The 17,763-nt window shown below is 37.5% G+C and overlaps 2 protein-coding genes across 5 annotated transcripts in view; one reads left to right on the top strand and one right to left on the bottom strand.

Moving 5' to 3' along the window:
- LOC113038752 (mitotic-spindle organizing protein 2) overlaps nt 1–17,763 on the top strand; it is a 1,160,083-nt gene that overhangs the window by 839,918 nt on the left and 302,402 nt on the right. The window lies entirely within an intron of this gene.
- LOC113038720 (sphingomyelin phosphodiesterase 4) lies at nt 41–11,350 on the bottom strand. 3 transcript variants are annotated; one of them, XM_026196343.1, is made up of 20 exons: nt 11,214–11,350; nt 10,794–10,862; nt 10,633–10,719; nt 10,014–10,150; nt 9,400–9,475; nt 9,204–9,300; nt 9,014–9,066; nt 8,723–8,874; nt 8,509–8,641; nt 8,347–8,418; nt 6,112–6,201; nt 5,313–5,461; nt 5,033–5,123; nt 4,797–4,897; nt 2,817–2,980; nt 2,546–2,751; nt 2,192–2,422; nt 1,015–1,146; nt 796–924; nt 41–676 (listed from the first exon to the last, which is right to left on the bottom strand). In XM_026196343.1, the coding sequence occupies exons 2-20, from the start codon at nt 10,830–10,832 to the stop codon at nt 353–355; spliced, it is 2,463 nt and encodes an 820-aa protein (XP_026052128.1). In that variant the 5' UTR covers nt 10,833–10,862; nt 11,214–11,350; the 3' UTR covers nt 41–352. The 3 variants fall into 3 exon arrangements, with proteins under 3 accessions (XP_026052128.1, XP_026052129.1, XP_026052130.1); XM_026196344.1 differs by lacking the exon at nt 11,214–11,350 and adding an exon at nt 11,057–11,185; XM_026196345.1 differs by lacking the exon at nt 6,112–6,201.

Here is a 17,763-nt window from a genome sequence, read left to right on the forward strand (position 1 = left end):
ACATCCAAGCTTCTATAGCAATGAAAATCTAGTACACATATTAGACATTCATTATGTCCTTTTAATGAAATGCAGTCAGTTAAGTGCAAACTTTGGCTTGTTCTGACAGTCACATTGGCAAAAACACACCATTATAAATGAACATAATGAATGAAAAGCTGGATTAACCACTTCTTATTGATAAAAAAAAAAAACTGTGCATTAGAAACAACATTCACCCTTAAATTTTTGTCATTGAATGTACCAAAATACTTGCAGTGCAAATACTGTATATTAAAACCTTCATGAGAACAGATCGCTAGAAGTTTAGTATTGACATTACAAAAATAAAAAAGGCATCATGAATCTTCCTTTACGGAGTCTTTAGTTTTTTATGAAAGAAATTCAACATGAGCTCATATAGAAAGCTGACGATGAGAACGAGTCCAGTGCTGGAGAGGGCACCGAATGATAGTAGTGCAAACAGCATGTAGAGCAGGAGGAGGATGAGGAGGGTGCGATAGCTGGCCAGGAACCGCAGGCTGAGACGGGCTCGCGGAGGACGATCCCTTATCTGCCGAGTAACCGGACTCTTCTGCCGTTGCACCGCCTCTTTTGAGGAACTGCTCAGGTAGTGTCGTCCTATACAGCCCAGGAGGTCCTGTCGAGAACACAGTGCCTCCATGTGGTCTCCAAACTATAGGACACAACCAATACGGTCACATTTGATTAAAGTGAAACGCATGAAAAGAATGCATTAATGACCATAATGAATTTCATTTTTGGATGAAACTGTAGGCCAAGTAATATTCTTACTCTTGCATTAATAAAGGATGAAATGTGGAACATCAGTCGAACCAAAAAAGCATTTTCATAGCTCCTGATAGGCTGCAGCTCTGGATCTCCATGATAATCAATTTCAAATCTGCGATGACCATTGATGATCTGAAAAAATATAAAATAGAATTTGTAGAAGATCACGGTAATGACTGGCAAAATGAATATGTTGAAGAAGATTGGCACATTAAAACATACCTGCAACCTGCCCAGGTCTGTTAAAACAAGGCCATTTTCACTTGGGATGCAATCTGGCAGTTGTTTAGATGCCCCTTCATCATCTACAGATGCCACATTGACCATCAACTGAGACAGCTGCCCTGCATTCAACTGTATGTAAAGAAAAGAGTTCAAATATGCATTACTGTTCAAAAGACTGAGGTCTGAAAGAAAGATTTTTTTATTTTTAATTAATACTTAAAATTATAAAAAAAATTTAATTCTGTAATAAATTACTAATTTTCATGTCGTTTCAAACCTTTAAGACCTTCGTTCATCTTCAGAACACAAATTAAGCTATTTCTGCTGAAATCCGAGAGCTTTCTGACCCTGCATAGACAGCAACACAATTGACACATTCAAGGCCCAGAAATGTAGTAAACACATTGTTAAAATAGAACATATGACATCAGTCGTGGTCCTGTTGCACAGTGAAGACTGACACGGAACAGAAGAAATTGAATATAATTGTTATTTTTGTTTTCTTTAAGCACATAAAGTATTCTCGTAGCTTCATAAAATTACAGTTGAACCACTGATGTCACATGGACTATTTTTATGATGTCCTTAGTAGCTACGTTTCTTGGCCTTGAACGTGGCAGTTACATAGCGGTGAATGCAGGGTCAGAAAGCTCTTGGATTTCATCAAATAGATCTTGGCATATGGTAAAATTTATAATGTTTATATTTGAAAATTAATGCTGTTCATTCGATTAATCAAATAATCCCCTCTTTCTTCTATAACAACAGGCATTAGAACAATTCTGAAGAATCATGTGTCAGCTTTGCCTTCACAAGAATAAATTACATCATTACTGTTTTTATTGTGTTTTTGATCAAATAATTAAAGCTTTGGTGAGACTTTCAAATACATTTTAAAAATGTCACCCAATCCCAAACTTGTGTCATCCTAAATGTTTGTTCGTTTATTTATTTCTTAATGCCAATCCAGAATCTGCGACTATATTTATGGCGAGAACCAATTAATCCATACACAAGTCGATCCATACCATCTTGTCTTTACACATGTCTGGGGACAATTTTAGAATATTCACTTAACCTAATCTGCATGTCTTTGGGTTGTGGGAGGAAACCGGAGCACCCAGAGTAAACCCACATAGACATACATATTAAATTAAAGCAGTTATAGACTAACCCGGAATATCTGACACAGGTAGTCCAGGGCTTTGTCCAGGAACTCGTGAGTTTTCTTCACACCCTCTCCCATATCGTCCATCTCTCCTCTGCTAAAGATGTTGTTATGATCTGAAGAGCCAACACCAAACCATGAGAGAAAAGAGTTGTTTGCAGCCATTTCAGTGGAATGATCTGATATCCGTTTAGCTGTCTGTCGTGCTTGAGCGATAATCTGGATGAGTTTTAGCACCTGGAATCGACAGAAGAAATCATGGTCTATAATATCCTTTTCTGTTATAACACCTTTCATGATAACATGACTGCTCAACCCTGATTTTAGCACTAATTAGATTTGAATTAACTGTCAGCTTACATTGTTCCGTAGATCAGGACCAAACATCAGGTTGTACTGGCAGTCTTGCCCTTCCAGGCTGTAAACATGACTTTTGACTTTGAAGACGCTGTCTGTCCCCACTGGCTGACGAGAAGAGAGGAAGCTGCCACCATGTGAAGGTGTCAGGAAGACACGGTTCTGTCGTTGCAGGATGGCATGCTCTGGCTCCAAGAACAGCTGCTCAGCTGGAGATTCAAACTCTCATAATAAAGCATTATTACCATATCATAATAAAATCTTTCTCACTTACCCTTCTGGATCATCTCTGACAGGTTTGGTTGGACAAAGACTTTGGCCACCCTAAAGACCATCAGGGCGTTTTTGGCATTGACCAAGTCTGTGCGCATGGCTCGATTCAAGAAGCCCTGGAAAAGCTTAGTGTACATAAGCAGATTCTCCTGCACAAATGAAGCCCTGTGGATGACAAAGACCCGGTTGGTAAGCACTGATCTGAATCATGTTGAATGTTAACCAAGGTTTCATTTATACAGTATTGTTCAAAATAATAGCAGTACAATGTGACTAACCAGAATAATCAAGGTTTTTAGTATATTTTTTATTGCTACGTGGCAAACAAGTTACCAGTAGGTTCAGTAGATTGTCAGAAAACAAACAAGACCCAGCATTCATTATATGCACGCTCTTAAGGCTGTGCAATTGGGCAATTAGTTGAAAGGGGTGTGTTCAAAAAAATAGCAGTGTCTACCTTTGACTGTACAAACTCAAAACTATTTTGTACAAACATTTTTTTTTCTGGGATTTAGCAATCCTGTGAATCACTAAACTAATATTTAGTTGTATGACCACAGTTTTTTAAAACTGCTTGACATCTGTGTGGCATGGAGTCAACCAACTTGTGGCACCTCTCAGCTGTTATTCCACTCCATGATTCTTTAACAACATTCCACAATTCATTCACATTTCTTGGTTTTGCTTCAGAAACAGCATTTTTGATTTCACCCCACAAGTTCTCAATTGGATTAAGGTCTGGAGATTGGGCTGGCCACTCCATAACATTCATTTTGTTGGTTTGGAACCAAGACTTTGCCCGTTTACTAGTGTGTTTTGGGTCATTGTCTTGTTGAAACAACCATTTCAAGGGCATGTCCTCTTCAGCATAGGGCAACATGACCTCTTCAAGTATTTTAACATATGCAAACTGATCCATGATCCCTGGTATGCGATAAATAGGCCCAACACCATAGTAGGAGAAACTTGCCCATATCATGATGCTTGCACCTCCATGCTTCACTGTCTTCACTGTGTACTGTGGCTTGAATTCAGAGTTTGGGGGTCGTCTCACAAACTGCCTGTGGCCCTTGGACCCGAAAAGAACAATTTTACTCTCATCAGTCCACAAAATGTTCCTCCATTTCTCTTCAGGCCAGTTGATGTGTTCTTTGGCAAATTGTAACCTCTTCTGCACATGCCTTTTTTTTAACAGAGGGACTTTGCGGGGGATTCTTGAAAATAGATTAGCTTCACACAGACGTCTTCTAACTGTCACAGTACTTACAGGTAACTCCAGACTGTCTTTGATCATCCTGGAGGTGATCATTGGCTGAGCCTTTGCCATTCTGGTTATTCTTCTATCCATTTAGATGGTTGTCTTCCGTTTTCTTCCACGTCTCTCTGGTTTTGCTCTCCATTTTAAGGCATTGGAGATCATTTTAGCTGAACAGCCTATCATTTTTTGCACCTCTTTATAGGTTTTCCCCTCTCTAATCAACTTTTTAATCAAAGTACGCTGTTCTTCTGAATAATGTCTTGAACGACCCATTTTCCTCAGCTTTCAAATGCATGTTCAACAAGTGTTGGCTTCATCCTTAAATAGGGGCCACCTGATTCACACCTGTTTCTTCACAAAATTGATGACCTCAGTGATTGAATGCCACACTGCTATTTTTTTGAACACACCCCTTTCAACTAATTCAACTAATTGCCCAATTGCACAGCCTTAAGAGCGTGCATATCATGAATGCTGGGTCTCATTTGTTTTCTGAGAATCTACTGAACCTACTGGTAACTTGTTTGCCACATAGCAATAAAAAAATATACGAAAAACCTTGATTATTCTGGTTAGTCACATTGTACTGCTATTATTTTGAACAATACTGTATTATCGTTTTTACTGTCACTTTTGATCAATTTGGTGCACTCATTTAGAAAGTATTAACTATTGAACAGTAGTGCATGTAATCTTTTATCAAGCACCTAATATATAAAATACCATTTGTCGGGAACGGTTCGGTTTTGGACGTCTGCTTGCATGTTGTTTTTTTCTCCAGTGTATCTCCAGGGTTGAATGTAACTAAGCCATGTCTCTAGTACCTAAATAACAAAAACACATCGCATTAAATTTAATACACCCATTTAGTCCTCACTATGTTTTGAACAGTGCATAATGTTTATTGCCAATGTATAAAAGTAGGCTCCAAACATCAGGGTGCACTCAAGGACATTTACCGCTCTGAATGAGGCGTCCAAAGGCCAGTGACCAAAGCAGTGTTGTAGGAAGACATACAGCTTTTGCTGGACAAACCTCTGTACCACCACACTAAGGGAGACAGAGTGGAGGCTTATTGACAGAGCAGTAAAACAGAAGACAGCTCAATCAAGTCCACGGCGCCTGATCGGGTGAATAGCTCCTCTTTACGACATGCCAGCTTAGATTTACAGACGTTTTAGTTCTAGAGTCTGATTCTTTAGGTGAGGTGACAGAGGCTTGCAGGCTATAAAAACCCACCGCTTGAGCTCTTCCAGTGGACTGCTGTGGGAGTGGGCAGAGGGTGAGGAGGAGATCGACTCCTGCTTCAGGCTGTTGGAGAAGGCGTGCAGATGCTTGACCAGGAGACGCACAACAAGGACGTGCTCCTCCGAAGGCGTGAAGGGCTCCTAAGAAATTGTCCAAACACAAGTCAGACTTTTAAGAGCATTATGAGGCCATCCATCCCAGTGATGTTTGTTACTACCAAGTGTAAATGTCATGTCTTGTCTATCCACTTTTGATCAGATTATCTGAGATGGATGTCAATGCCAGGTGTAAACAGGCTAGCCTGATTGACAAGAACCCCTTACATGATATCCACAGTGTAATATTTTATCATACTTGAGGCTTCATGTATACAAACAAGGTATTTTCAAAAACAATCGAACAAAACGATGTCTGGGCAATTTGGTCTGCATATTCTGTGTAGTGCAGTGCAGTAGTGTTTGCATAGTTGGAGACACAAGAACAAACACCACAAAAAGATCAAGATAAATAAAAAGAGGAACTCACATAAGATGGGTTAAAATCGACATGCTTAAAAAAAAAAAGACCTTTCTCACATTTACAAGCTCTCGACATCACAATATCCTAATAATTTAGTAAATCACAAGACTAATTAGTCACATGAATTCAATCACACATTATAATCAGACCAAATCTCCCAACTTAAGACAACCTAAATCTTCAGTGTTAAAACCAAGCCCTAGTCTAACTCCTATCTAATCTTAGGTTACCTCCAGGAAGCCCGTGGAACTGAATGAATAGGTAAAAGTACTTGGTATGTGTGGAGGGTCCCAGAGCCTGGTGGGGCGGGGGGATGGCACAGCATGCTGGACATACTGAGGCGGTACTGCAACAACGCCAGCTGAAGGACCCATCACAAACGGGTGGAGGTGAGGGGAGGGGAGGGGGGACGGAAGAGAGGAACACAGTGGGGGGAGGAAAGGAAGAAAAGAGGAGAGGAGCAGGGCAGTGAACATGAGAATAGAAAGGAAAAAAAAGGACAGAGTGCAATCCAAGAAGAAATAGTTGGACATAGTCAGGACCAAAATGGGGGTGTACAAAAGGAAAGAAAGAGACAAATCGATATTGACCACAAAAGAGAAATGCAATGAACATGAAGATGATGCAGTTGTCCTTTTCGCTTCACTTGTGTACCACTATTGTAATGTTAAGCGGCATGCTTTGATTTTCTAAATATGTATGATTAAAATATGCCAAAGGATTTATTTGAATGAAAACTACAGAGAAAATGGCGTCTTACTGCTTTTCTGGTACTGACACTTTCTAAAGCAAAACACATTTGGGAATGATGCTAACTAGACTAAAACTGTCAGACTGTTTGCCTCAGGAAGCCTGGAAAATGTAGTCAAGGCAACCAAGGAACATTTTTTCTGATCTGTGCCTTGATTCTCAAGTAAAGTGTCTGTTTGATGAAGTATGTTATATTACCTTTGGCTTTGCAGTTGTCAAATTGCTATCATTTTTTAAATAAAACCAAATGGAGCTCATAAAAGCAGAAAAGGAGACACTGCATCTTTAAAGTTTTCACCATGAAACACTGATTTACTCTATTTCAGACAAATTACTGATTTGTGCTAAAGTCAGTCCATGCAAATGGAATTACACATTTATAATGTGAATTTTCATTCTCGGAGTTAAACAATTCACCCCCCAAAAACAATGTTGTTATTTACTCATCCTCATTTCATTCCAAATCATTAAACTAGCATACAGTCTTCATAGTATGGAAATTTTACATAAATATAGTTCAAATAAAATATAAATTCATCGTAATTTAACAACATTACTGTGTTACTGTATCTTTTATCAAATAAATACAGCCTTAGTGAGAATATTAATATGGTAATCTTAACAACCCTGCACTTCTAAACAGTGGTATGTGAAATAAATAAAATAAATAAAATTAAATATATATTTTGCATAGGAAAAATAACAGTATAAAGGCTCGGAACAACATGAGGGTGATTAAATAATGACTGAATGTTTGTGTTTTGGGTGAGCTTTTACTCTAATTTTTAGTAAACTTGTGACTTCCAGTTCATAATCTTCACCCCAAAGATGTTAAATAAATGATGGCAGAATTAATACGCTCTGGGCTGACTGGAGGGAGACTTGCCCTAATATACTGACTGTAAATAACACACGGAGAGGGAAATCGGAAGCCAGAGACACCAAAAGCTTGCATACACCTCACAGCCAAAGAACAAAGACAGAAGACATATCAAGAAGCCAGCGGACGGCATCATGCAGACTCAAACATGAAGCAATAACTCGACCACTTCAATCGCATGCCCAGTGTGTACTATGCTTGTTTTTCCCAAATCATCAAACAACAGAGAACAAAGTAAACATGAATTAAAAAGCTGCATTTCTCTTTTATCCCATTCTATGTTTAGCAGCCATATAACGTTGGGTTGATTTTAACTGTAAGTCCTTGAGCACAGAGGAAACAGAATTTTATGAGAAATTTGTGTTGTACACAAACAGTTCTCAACTGAAGGGTCAGAAACCACTAGGGGGCCTCAGTAAGCTTCAAGATGACCAAAAATCAGATGAAAAACATCAGCAATAGGATTCAAATGCATTTGATTGAGAGGATGAAGTGCCCACAACCAGCTACAAAAGACATTAATGTTCATTTAAAATCCAGAGCTCGTGCAATCTGAAATGAAGCTGATAACAGAATCAGTTTGTAGCATATGATGTAGTATATACACATTTAAAAATTTGCAAAAGTAAATTTTGCTAAAAATGCTGGGTCAGCTGCAATGGTTTCAGTTACCCAAAGCTTCCAAAAAAAGCAAATATTGACACTGTAGTTAAGAAAGACAAGGGGTATAATTGTAAACAGAGTACATGTGTGTCATTCACAGAGGGAGATGAAGTGCAGCAGTCCCTATGCAGTGCAGGGTGAAGGGTTGGAGCCAGCCAGCCGTGCGCAGAGGAAGGGAGTGTGTAGGTCTGAGGGCCTGTAACACATTCTTACCTTCACCTGAGGAGACTGCAGCTTCTGGTACATCTCCAGAGAATAGTGATGGAGCCACATTTCCACAAACACCTTTAGAAACACACACAACCTTGAAGTTCAAGCCAAAACGTGAAGAACACTCATCGCAAATGACATAAGTTAACACGTGCTAACTCCTACCTGCAATAATGTCTCTGATCTCCAGATCTCTTGAGCAGCGGGGTCAGCGTTGACTGAGGGCTGATGGGTAATATGACGCTTCAACAAACTGGTGCTGTGACCACCGTATCCAACATAAGGCACACTGGGAGACCTGGGACAGGAAGAATACAAAACCGTATAAAACTGGAGCTCATTTGCTGAGAAAAGGATCTTTTAAATGACACCGTGATACCTTGGAGCAGGAGAGGCCACAGTTCCCCTGGTGTCCGAGAAAGGTGATGGAGGCACATTGCCCTCTGTAGGGAGAAAGTACTTCAGGTAGGTGTCGACTAGCACAAAGTATGCACTATCTGAGCAACTCCCATGCTGCCCTGGAGGGTAGTTCTGAAAAGGTTATTAAACAACATTTAAATTAACTTATGAGCCAATAAAATCCTGTAATCCTGTTAAATAACCATCAGGGTGTGAAAATCAAGTAAACAGTACATTTGTTCTTGCAAAATGTCAGCGGAAGAGCTTTTACCTTTGGTGCAATGAGACTGGAGGCAACGCCGAACATATAATATTCAAAAGGATCTGCGAAAGATTAAAACCAGATATGTTATGTGAGAGAAAGACAGTGATGAAACCGCTTTGTAACAGTTATAATAAAGTTATATAATACAATTTATAGCATAATACAAAAGTTAGGTTGTAAAAAAGCCAAGACGTACTGAGCAATAGAAGGCCTGACATGGGGAACTGGATTTTATTGTGAAACAGAGGGCAGTCTGGCAGAACCCCAGCATGAATGGATGACTTTATAGGACCCTGTGCAAGCAAAATACCAATTAATGCAGACACGGATAATAACGGCAGGGATGATGCACAAAAAAAAAAAAAAAAAAAAAACTAAATTAATATACTTACTGGCAGATAACTGACTGGAAACTCATACTTGTATTCCTCAGCTTGCAGTTTGTACACCAATTTCATCATAGCACCACTGTCGAATAAATATTTAAAATTGGATTACAACAGAGCAACAGTTCAATATCTACACTTCCATCGATAAGAGTTTTTAATATTTTCAAAAAGCACTTGTGCTCTTATGCTCACTAAGGCTGCATCTATTTTAACAGCAGAAACTGAAATAACCTTTTTGAAACTGAAATAACCTTATTGCGAAATATTATTATTAGAAAGGCAATATCTATTTTAATATTATACAAATATTTATATTTCAAATATTCAATTCATCCCCATGATGGCAAAGCTGACATTAATATAGTCTTCAATGCCACAATTTCCCCCCCCCCAGGATTGTTAGATTAACAGAAAGTTCAAAAGAACAGCATTTATTTGAAATAGAAATGTAATAACATTACAAATGTCTTTAACATCTATTTGGTCAACTTAATAAAAGCATTTATTTCTTCACAAAAAAATAAATACAATTATGATTTGTACTCTGAAAAACTGGTTATACTAGTCACAATACTGAAGAACACAAAATAATACAAAACAAACAAGATAAACAGAACCTTGGGTCCAGGAAGTTCATGGCGATGTTGTACTCTGCCGAGCGAGCCTGCAGAAACCGCAGGTTCCAGCCACTGAGGATTCCATCCAAGCTCCCGAACACACTCTCCACCAACCAGGGAAAGATTGCATGCAGCTCCTAATCAAATGTGTGTCATATATACGCAATTAAGACTTTTTATGACTTACTTAATACAAAGAGCAGAGGTGCATGCATGCCATCCTCGAAGCAATCAAAGGCCTCACAATGACTTAGGCAACAAATGAAGCAAGAAACAGACATGTGTGGCTTTAAAAAACTGTCAAATTAATCTGAGAAAGTCACAAAGTTCAACACTAAACAAAAATCATTCATTCAGACAGCACTGAGTCGAGTCAGGGTGAGGGGAAGCAGCGCCAGCAGGACAGCAGCTGGTCCAGTGCCATGTGCCAAGAAGACCACACTGCGTTTAAGCTCTAACACATGGACAATGGCACATTTGTCTCAACAGATTGTTCTGATGATCTAACAAAAAAACTGATGATCTAAAAAAAAAAGGCGGCCTCGCAATGGTTTTAAATTTAAAATGTATTACAACACTGTAAATGCGTGCGTGCATTTAATAAATCAGAGAACTGTACCTTTGCAGGGTAATCGTCTATAATTTTGCTCAACTCGTGACATCTCTGATGAAGAGGTTTAATGGTCCAGTCTGCCTTTAAATTGGCCTGCAGGCAGCAAGACACAAAGGTTACACAGAGAAACATAATATAATATATAAACAGCTGAATCTAGTACTAACCAGAAGAAAACTGGGCTGTTGCAGGGCAGGTGCAGCCATGAAAACTCAGAACACTGATCAACACCAAACCTGAAAAAAAAGAAGAAAAAAAAAACAATGTCAGCATTACAATGATTCAGTCACATTTCAAAACATTCAGCATCTCTAGTGAGGTACTTCTCGCACTCCAGTGCCAGTGAACGTTATCAGTGAAAAAACAGCTTATTTCACGCTTTCTTAACTAACCACTTTCACTGTCTATCCTTATTTTTTTGTAATATTACCGATTAGAGGTTAGCCGGCTAGCTCCACTATCAGCTAACTGTGTAGCCAGATCCTTATCTTTTCCTCTGTAAAAGGACTAAACGTTCTGTCGGATTCATGTTCAATTAAAACAGATATTAACGTTAAACATGTCAAATTAACTTTGGAGCATATTACCTCACACGCATGAAAGAGAAAAACAATAATTCTAGTAAACTCCAATAGACCGCGCTTAGATCCAAGAACAGTGCGTAAAAATGCGTTGGTTATGATGTCATGTCCGCTTAGCGCCGTAACAGCGAGGGGCGGAGAATGACGTCAGATAGTTCCAGCCCAATTTAACCCCTAATTATAACACGTCATCTTTGACCAAGTGTTGTAAATATTCTAGTGAAGATAGATCTTGAAAATACCGTTCTTCAAATCCCAAAGTTTCATATGTGAATTATGCATCTCGCACAAACTATGAATTTGTAAAATCCTAAATCTTTTATTAGGTTTATCTGAGTAAAATGTGCTGGATGAACCACAGGCCCCATTGTGAGTGGATTCAGTGGAACATTAGACTATATTAGTCATAAAACCCCTAAATTCGGATGCAAATTAATATCTAATCTATGTGATGATATGAAATTCAGAGAGTAATAAAGGCAAGTATATGGAAAACATTTGTCAAACTGGATTGACTTCAAAAAGAACCCGAGGCAATGTAGCACAAACAAAACAGCAGCCTAATGTAATAAGAGTGTGTCAAGTCCAACAGCCTTAAGGGTTGTTTATATTTCTGCACCTCTCAGTCTATCATATGTATTTATTCAGTTTGGAGAAGAATTTTGCCTCTTAGCACAAAGTTACAGTCTGGATAAGTAACAGTAATACAGGAAAATAATAATAAGTTTTTTTTATCTGTAAAAATTGCTTCACATGAGCTCTCAAATTTGCTCAGTTTTTGAAATAAATGTTAATCTCGCACCAGCAAAACTCAGAAATAACAAAGAGCCGTGAACTTCTCATCTCTAATTCAGAAATCAGCCATGTCTGTGCCAAGTGAATGTGTTTAGTAATTGCTTTTATATTAGGATCATCTTGTATTTGAAATACAGCAAAATTATGAGGTCTGTATTGAAACTATGATACTAACGTGGAGAAAGTGTGAGGAGTATCTAATTCGGTTTTCATTTATTATTGTTTGAGTCTTGAGATACATTTTTTAATAATTTCAAGAGAACTTGCATTTCAGGAGAGATTGCTTTCCGAGTTGCAAAAGTATTCAAAATGTGTATTAAAAAATAAGAGACACATAAGACAGAGACAGTTACTGATTTTTCTTCTCTATTACACCATTCTTATAAGAAGTAAGTCTCATAATTTTTCATCATGCGCAATCATCTAACATTACAGAGGAAATATCAAGTGCAACATGGAAAAGTCTCAGGTGTCTTTTGCATCTTCATTTGAGAAATTCCACCAAAACTCTGAATGTAATGATGAGTCCTTAAGGGTCCATTAAAGAGAAATGACTTTAGTCTTTGATTCTTCACTCCAAAAATGATACTTTCTGCAGGCATCATTCAGAATCATCACATTGCATAGAATAAAAGGTAATTAAACGAAATAAAAATAAAAGTAAAATAAAATATACTTATTGTAACTTACATTAAGCCAAATTTTAATAAAAAGAATATTCACTTTTAGAATATTTGTTTTGAACCTATGACATTGTTTTATTGCAAACATATGCAAGGTGGATATCTTTGAATAATAAAAAAAAGAATAAAATAAAATAAATGAACTGAAATAAAATAATAAATTACATTCAATTAAACTGTAATAAAAAGTATATTAAACGTAAAAATAGACGGAAATCTGTGTATAAAGTAAAATAAAATAAAATAAGCCCTTTTTAAAAAAAAATATGTTCTTTTTTTTTTTTAGTTCACCACTGTTTCATTCCATTTTTGAAAAGAAGAATGTGTCCCTCTGAAAATGACCCCTTACACCGTGTATTCCTTCCAATCATTGCATTATGTGTTAACCACTGCTGGACAGTAAGACACTTTGTCAGATACCAGTCAAAACAGTGCAAATTTTCTTCATTTTGACTATTTTGCATTATTTTTCCTATCTTTTACCATTTTTTTCTTCACTTTGAATCGTGGTGGAGACAGATAAAGGCAACTGCCGCAGTTTCATCCCCATTGCCCCTAAGGTAAATTGGCCCTTTATCAAAGGCAGGCCTCATCTATCAGTGCAAAGACGGGTATTGAAATTGCTCTGCTGGCCACAAATCAGGCCAGTGGATCAGTCCCTTATCTGGAACAAGGCCGTCATCACTCTCCAGCTGGAAAAAGTGGAAGAATCCTGGCACGAGGACCTTTTTCGTTGCTTGGCTGATGGATATGACCCCCCTTGACCCTTGGATGACCAGTTCACCTGGCGTGGAGTCACATCAGGGTCTGGTAATCAGGGTCATTCTCCATCTCTTTCAACTTCATCTTTTGCAGTTCAATGCAAATAGATTAAGAAAGTCATTCAGGATGGAGAGCAGGAAATAGCCTGTTCAGATCAGGCTGGGAAAGTGAAGGCTACTGTTTTAATCAAACTGGTTCTTAGTTTAATTGTTGATTTTATACACTCAATTTTCTCTTCTGATGGACATTTGACACCATCATATATAAAGGTATACAAATTACGCAACAGGGAAATTATTCTCACCATAAAAATTGATTTTTGATCAGGATTGATGAAATGCCATTGATCATTTCATGATAAATAACACCCTGAAATCATGGTGTTGAAAACACATTCATCAAAATGAACATCCAAGGTCAGTATTTGCATGGGGAGAATATAACCATTTTCTCTATGTATGAATTCTTTCTCAATATTTTTTCCAAGAGCTCAACAAGTAGGTACTCTACTCTACTATAATCAGAAAATTCAGTCTGCATAAAATAACAGCTAGTCAGGCCTCATACTTGAGGTCTACTTGAAAAAAAAAAAAATTAAGCCAAACAAAAAACAAGTGGCTTGCAAAAGCGGTACAACTCAGCTTATTTACTACTCAGTAATTATCTCAGTTTGGTGAAAATAAATTGTATTATAACACAAAACTGGATGTCTGTACAGCAACACACATTAATATTGTAAGTTGCAAATAAAGTGGTGGCCTGTTTATGGCATGGAGGAAAGAAAGCTCCAAAATAACAAAATAAATATGAAAAGGCAATTCTGTGAAGCTGTAGGCATTTCCTCCACTCAGTGTGTGGCATTATCAGTCCCTCAGGAAAGGAAGAAGACCTTTTCTCTGTTCGGTCCAATTGCATCTGGCAAAAAATGTATGAACCAGATTTTGACTGGCAGTAAATGCCCGCAGAGAGTTAAGAGTGTGACTCAAAAAGATTGCTCTTAAATTAGAGCGTGGACCGAAATATATAAAATTTTCTTATTCTCTTATCAGAGCTTGTGGGCTGCTGTTGAAATAATCTGGAGAGAGCTTGAAAAATGGCCCTGGGTTCTCCCATTGTATTGGAAAAAATGACAAAAAGGCAAAAAGCGAAGCAATGATTTTGTGTTCCTGTCAACAACTGCAAAAGTTATAATCTCATGTGTAGCTAAATAGGTTTCTTACACTGCTCTCAGAAAAACACGTTTCTGATTAGTCAGTTGTGGATTAAAACTCAGATTATTGTCCTGAAACCAATGCTATTCACTAATTTTCACGAATCACTTCACATATTCTCTCTTGTTTTGAACAACAACAACAACAAAAAACTGGGAGTTTCTTGTGATCTCGTTATTGATTGTGGTGAAAAATACAGTGAAAAATACAATCAGATTTCATATTAAATTTATATTTTGCTGTAGATGGATTGTTTTGCACAATTAACTTTTTTTTTTTCTTTTAACAATGATGAAATACAGGCAAGTTTATAGTCAATCAAATCAATATTTCAAGCCGTATTTCAAATATTTCAAAACGTATCACAAAATAAACCATACATGATGCCTTACAGGAAAAAAGAGTCCAATGCACAGTGTTAATATGAATTTTTCAATATTGATTTTTCACACATTTTCCTGTATTTTAAATTACGCGATGTGTTGTGTTTAAGATTAATGCCAGTATACTTAGTGGAAAATATTCCGGCAGAACATATACCTTTTCTGTTTTTGAACAGTTTATTTTTTCTTTCAGTGTAGTTGTGATTTGTTCAGTGTACTCATACCTTTAAACTTTATTTATCTTGCCTAGCCTCTTGAATTCTCTTGCACATCTGAAAATATCAATAATGCATGAAATGCTTAATTTGATGAAAGAGCAGTCAGCCGTATTTATCTACCCAATCATGGTTCACTGCAATAATCGCATCAAAATGTGATGACACAACAATCTGTTCTCAACAGCCATGACAGTGAGTCAATGAAATGCATGTTTTACAACGTCTAGCTGAGATAACTGTTGGCATACAATATTCAAATATTTATGAGAAGGTTGGGAAAGGTTTTTACACCAGCAACAAACAAATCAAATCAAGTAAAATGAAATAAATGCACAGCATATATTTCATTTCCAAAGTGTAATAATACATAGATCCATAGCTAAATTAATGTATCAGTTAACATTAATAGAGAAATGAGGATCACATTTGAAGAGGTGGGAGACTGGTAATGTGGATCTAATGGGACAAAAGAGGTCTGGGACAGAGCAGGCAGTCCATCTTCTCTTTCTAATGATTACTTTAGCTGAATGCGGTAATGGGGTCGGATGTCGCAGTGTGTCTGATTTAGAGTCGCTGGCCCTTGGCTGGTTGATGGCAGGACTGTTCAGTGAAAACCAACTTTAGCTGAATGTCCACAAATAATTGTGGTGAAAGGATGACCGCTGGACATCACCACCTAAGGTGAAATTAATTATTATTTCTTTATTATTATTACATTTTATGTCTTAATATGCAAATAAAATGATTTCTGTCATGACAACTCTCTGAGAGTTTAGCATACATGATAGTACTAATGTGTTTTGGTCTCGGCAGAATACATCTTCTACATTGCTGCTGTGGCAGAGAAAGTATGACTTGCTAATTCATCCACAAACATGCTGTCATGAGCATGTAAGAAATACTGCTGCTGTACATATAACATATAACAAAACCGCCATATATAATATACATAAAATGACCCTATAGCAGATCTATCCAGGTGGTGCTGGGGAAGGTTTCTGAAATGCACTGCAACTGTTACAGCAAGTTAATTGGCTGCTGATGTGAAAAGAAAACAATCAGATGCGACATTTGAATAATGATGTGATTATATCAGCTTGAGTTAGAACCTATTGGACTGTACAATCTACATTTAGAGTTTCAAGACAGAACTATGTATTTGAAGGAAAAATTCGTCCCAAAATTAAAGTTTGCTTAAAATTTATTTACCCATAAGGCAATCCAAGATATAAACCTAGAGTCCATCCAAGATATCATCCATGAGTTTGTTTCTTCACTGGAAGAGATTTAGAGAAATTTAGTGTTATATTACATGCTTATCTATGGATACTCTGCAGTGCATGGATGCCATCAGAAGGAGAGTTCAAACATCTGATAAAAACATCACAATGATCCACAAATTATAATCCACTTGTCCATTTATTAATGTCTTGTGAAGTAAAAAGTTGCATGTTTTTAAGAAACAAATGCATTATTAAAGCAACAATCCCTAATTCATAATAACGCTGCATTCAGTGAAAAGTGCATTCCTTGTTGTCCTCTCACATCAAAATCCTCTAATTAGATTTATATGGTTAGAACTGTTGTTTGCTTGTAAACAGTGCTTGACCTATGCATAGTTCTCTCCTGATTCAGATGAGACAAACTTTCAATGTAGAAAGCAATATTACGGATTGTGGACTCATATTCTAACAACAGTCTGAAGTTAAAAGTCTTAATGTTTTTTACAAACATGATCAACACAAACTCATTTACATCTTGAAAGGCCTCAGGGCGAGTAAATGTTAAAAGAAAAGAAGAAAAAATTGAGATGCTTTGACAGTTACAGATTTGAAAATCAAAAAGGCGGGAATAAAGGACCCTAAATTCTAACACAAAGAACTATTTCAGCATAAAATGAAAGGGTCTTCTTCTGGATGCAATGGAAACCACTTCATCTAAATAACCTTTGAAGAACCATATATATTTTTTTAGTATAGGGAAGCCTTTTTGATAATCATTTAGAGTATTTTCTGAAATTTTTCTATTAATTCAAACATATATTTAGAATATATATTTACATTTGACAGAATCCCCCACAAGTCATAAAACAGTTGAAAGTGACTGAGAGGGAATGAACTTTTGCAGTTACAGAAGGTCATCTCATCACCTTTGGATCTCTAGACATGCAAACAAAGCAGGGCCAGGCCTCAGGGACATTATGAGTAAACAGCCGCTGTAATGGGCTCTTAATCGGACCGGGCAATCTGGAGAGGGAGACCCGGAGCTGTGGCGGACCGAGAGCGAGCTGGAGGTGACTATGTGGCAGTTATTATTAGCGCTATCATTGATCAGAAAGGGAGAGTGCTGCAGATGAAGTGGAATGATGGATTTCATGGCTCCAGCCCACTCTCACTGCCGGCGCCGAGCAAAGAAAGAGGAAAAAACACAGGCACAAGAGACCACAGAGAGGATGGGTTACTGTTGCAAACTGAATTTGCAGCACTCTAAGCTCATTTTAATTT

The sequence above is a fragment of the Carassius auratus genome, chromosome 21, assembly GCF_003368295.1.
Source record: "Carassius auratus strain Wakin chromosome 21, ASM336829v1, whole genome shotgun sequence".
NCBI lineage: Eukaryota > Metazoa > Chordata > Actinopteri > Cypriniformes > Cyprinidae > Carassius > Carassius auratus.

Bases quoted from the DNA above. Each gene is read 5' to 3' on its own strand.
- LOC113038720 (XM_026196343.1), bottom strand. From the start codon at position 10,832: ATGGCTGCACCTGCCCTGCAACAGCCCAGTTTTCTTCTG. The intron at 4,898-5,032 runs GTAAATGTCCTT...TTTGTTATTTAG, and splicing joins TGGACGCCTCATTCAGAGCG to GTACTAGAGACATGGCTTAG. The intron at 2,752-2,816 runs GTAAGTGAGAAA...TTGAATCTCCAG, and splicing joins GTCAGAGATGATCCAGAAGG to CTGAGCAGCTGTTCTTGGAG.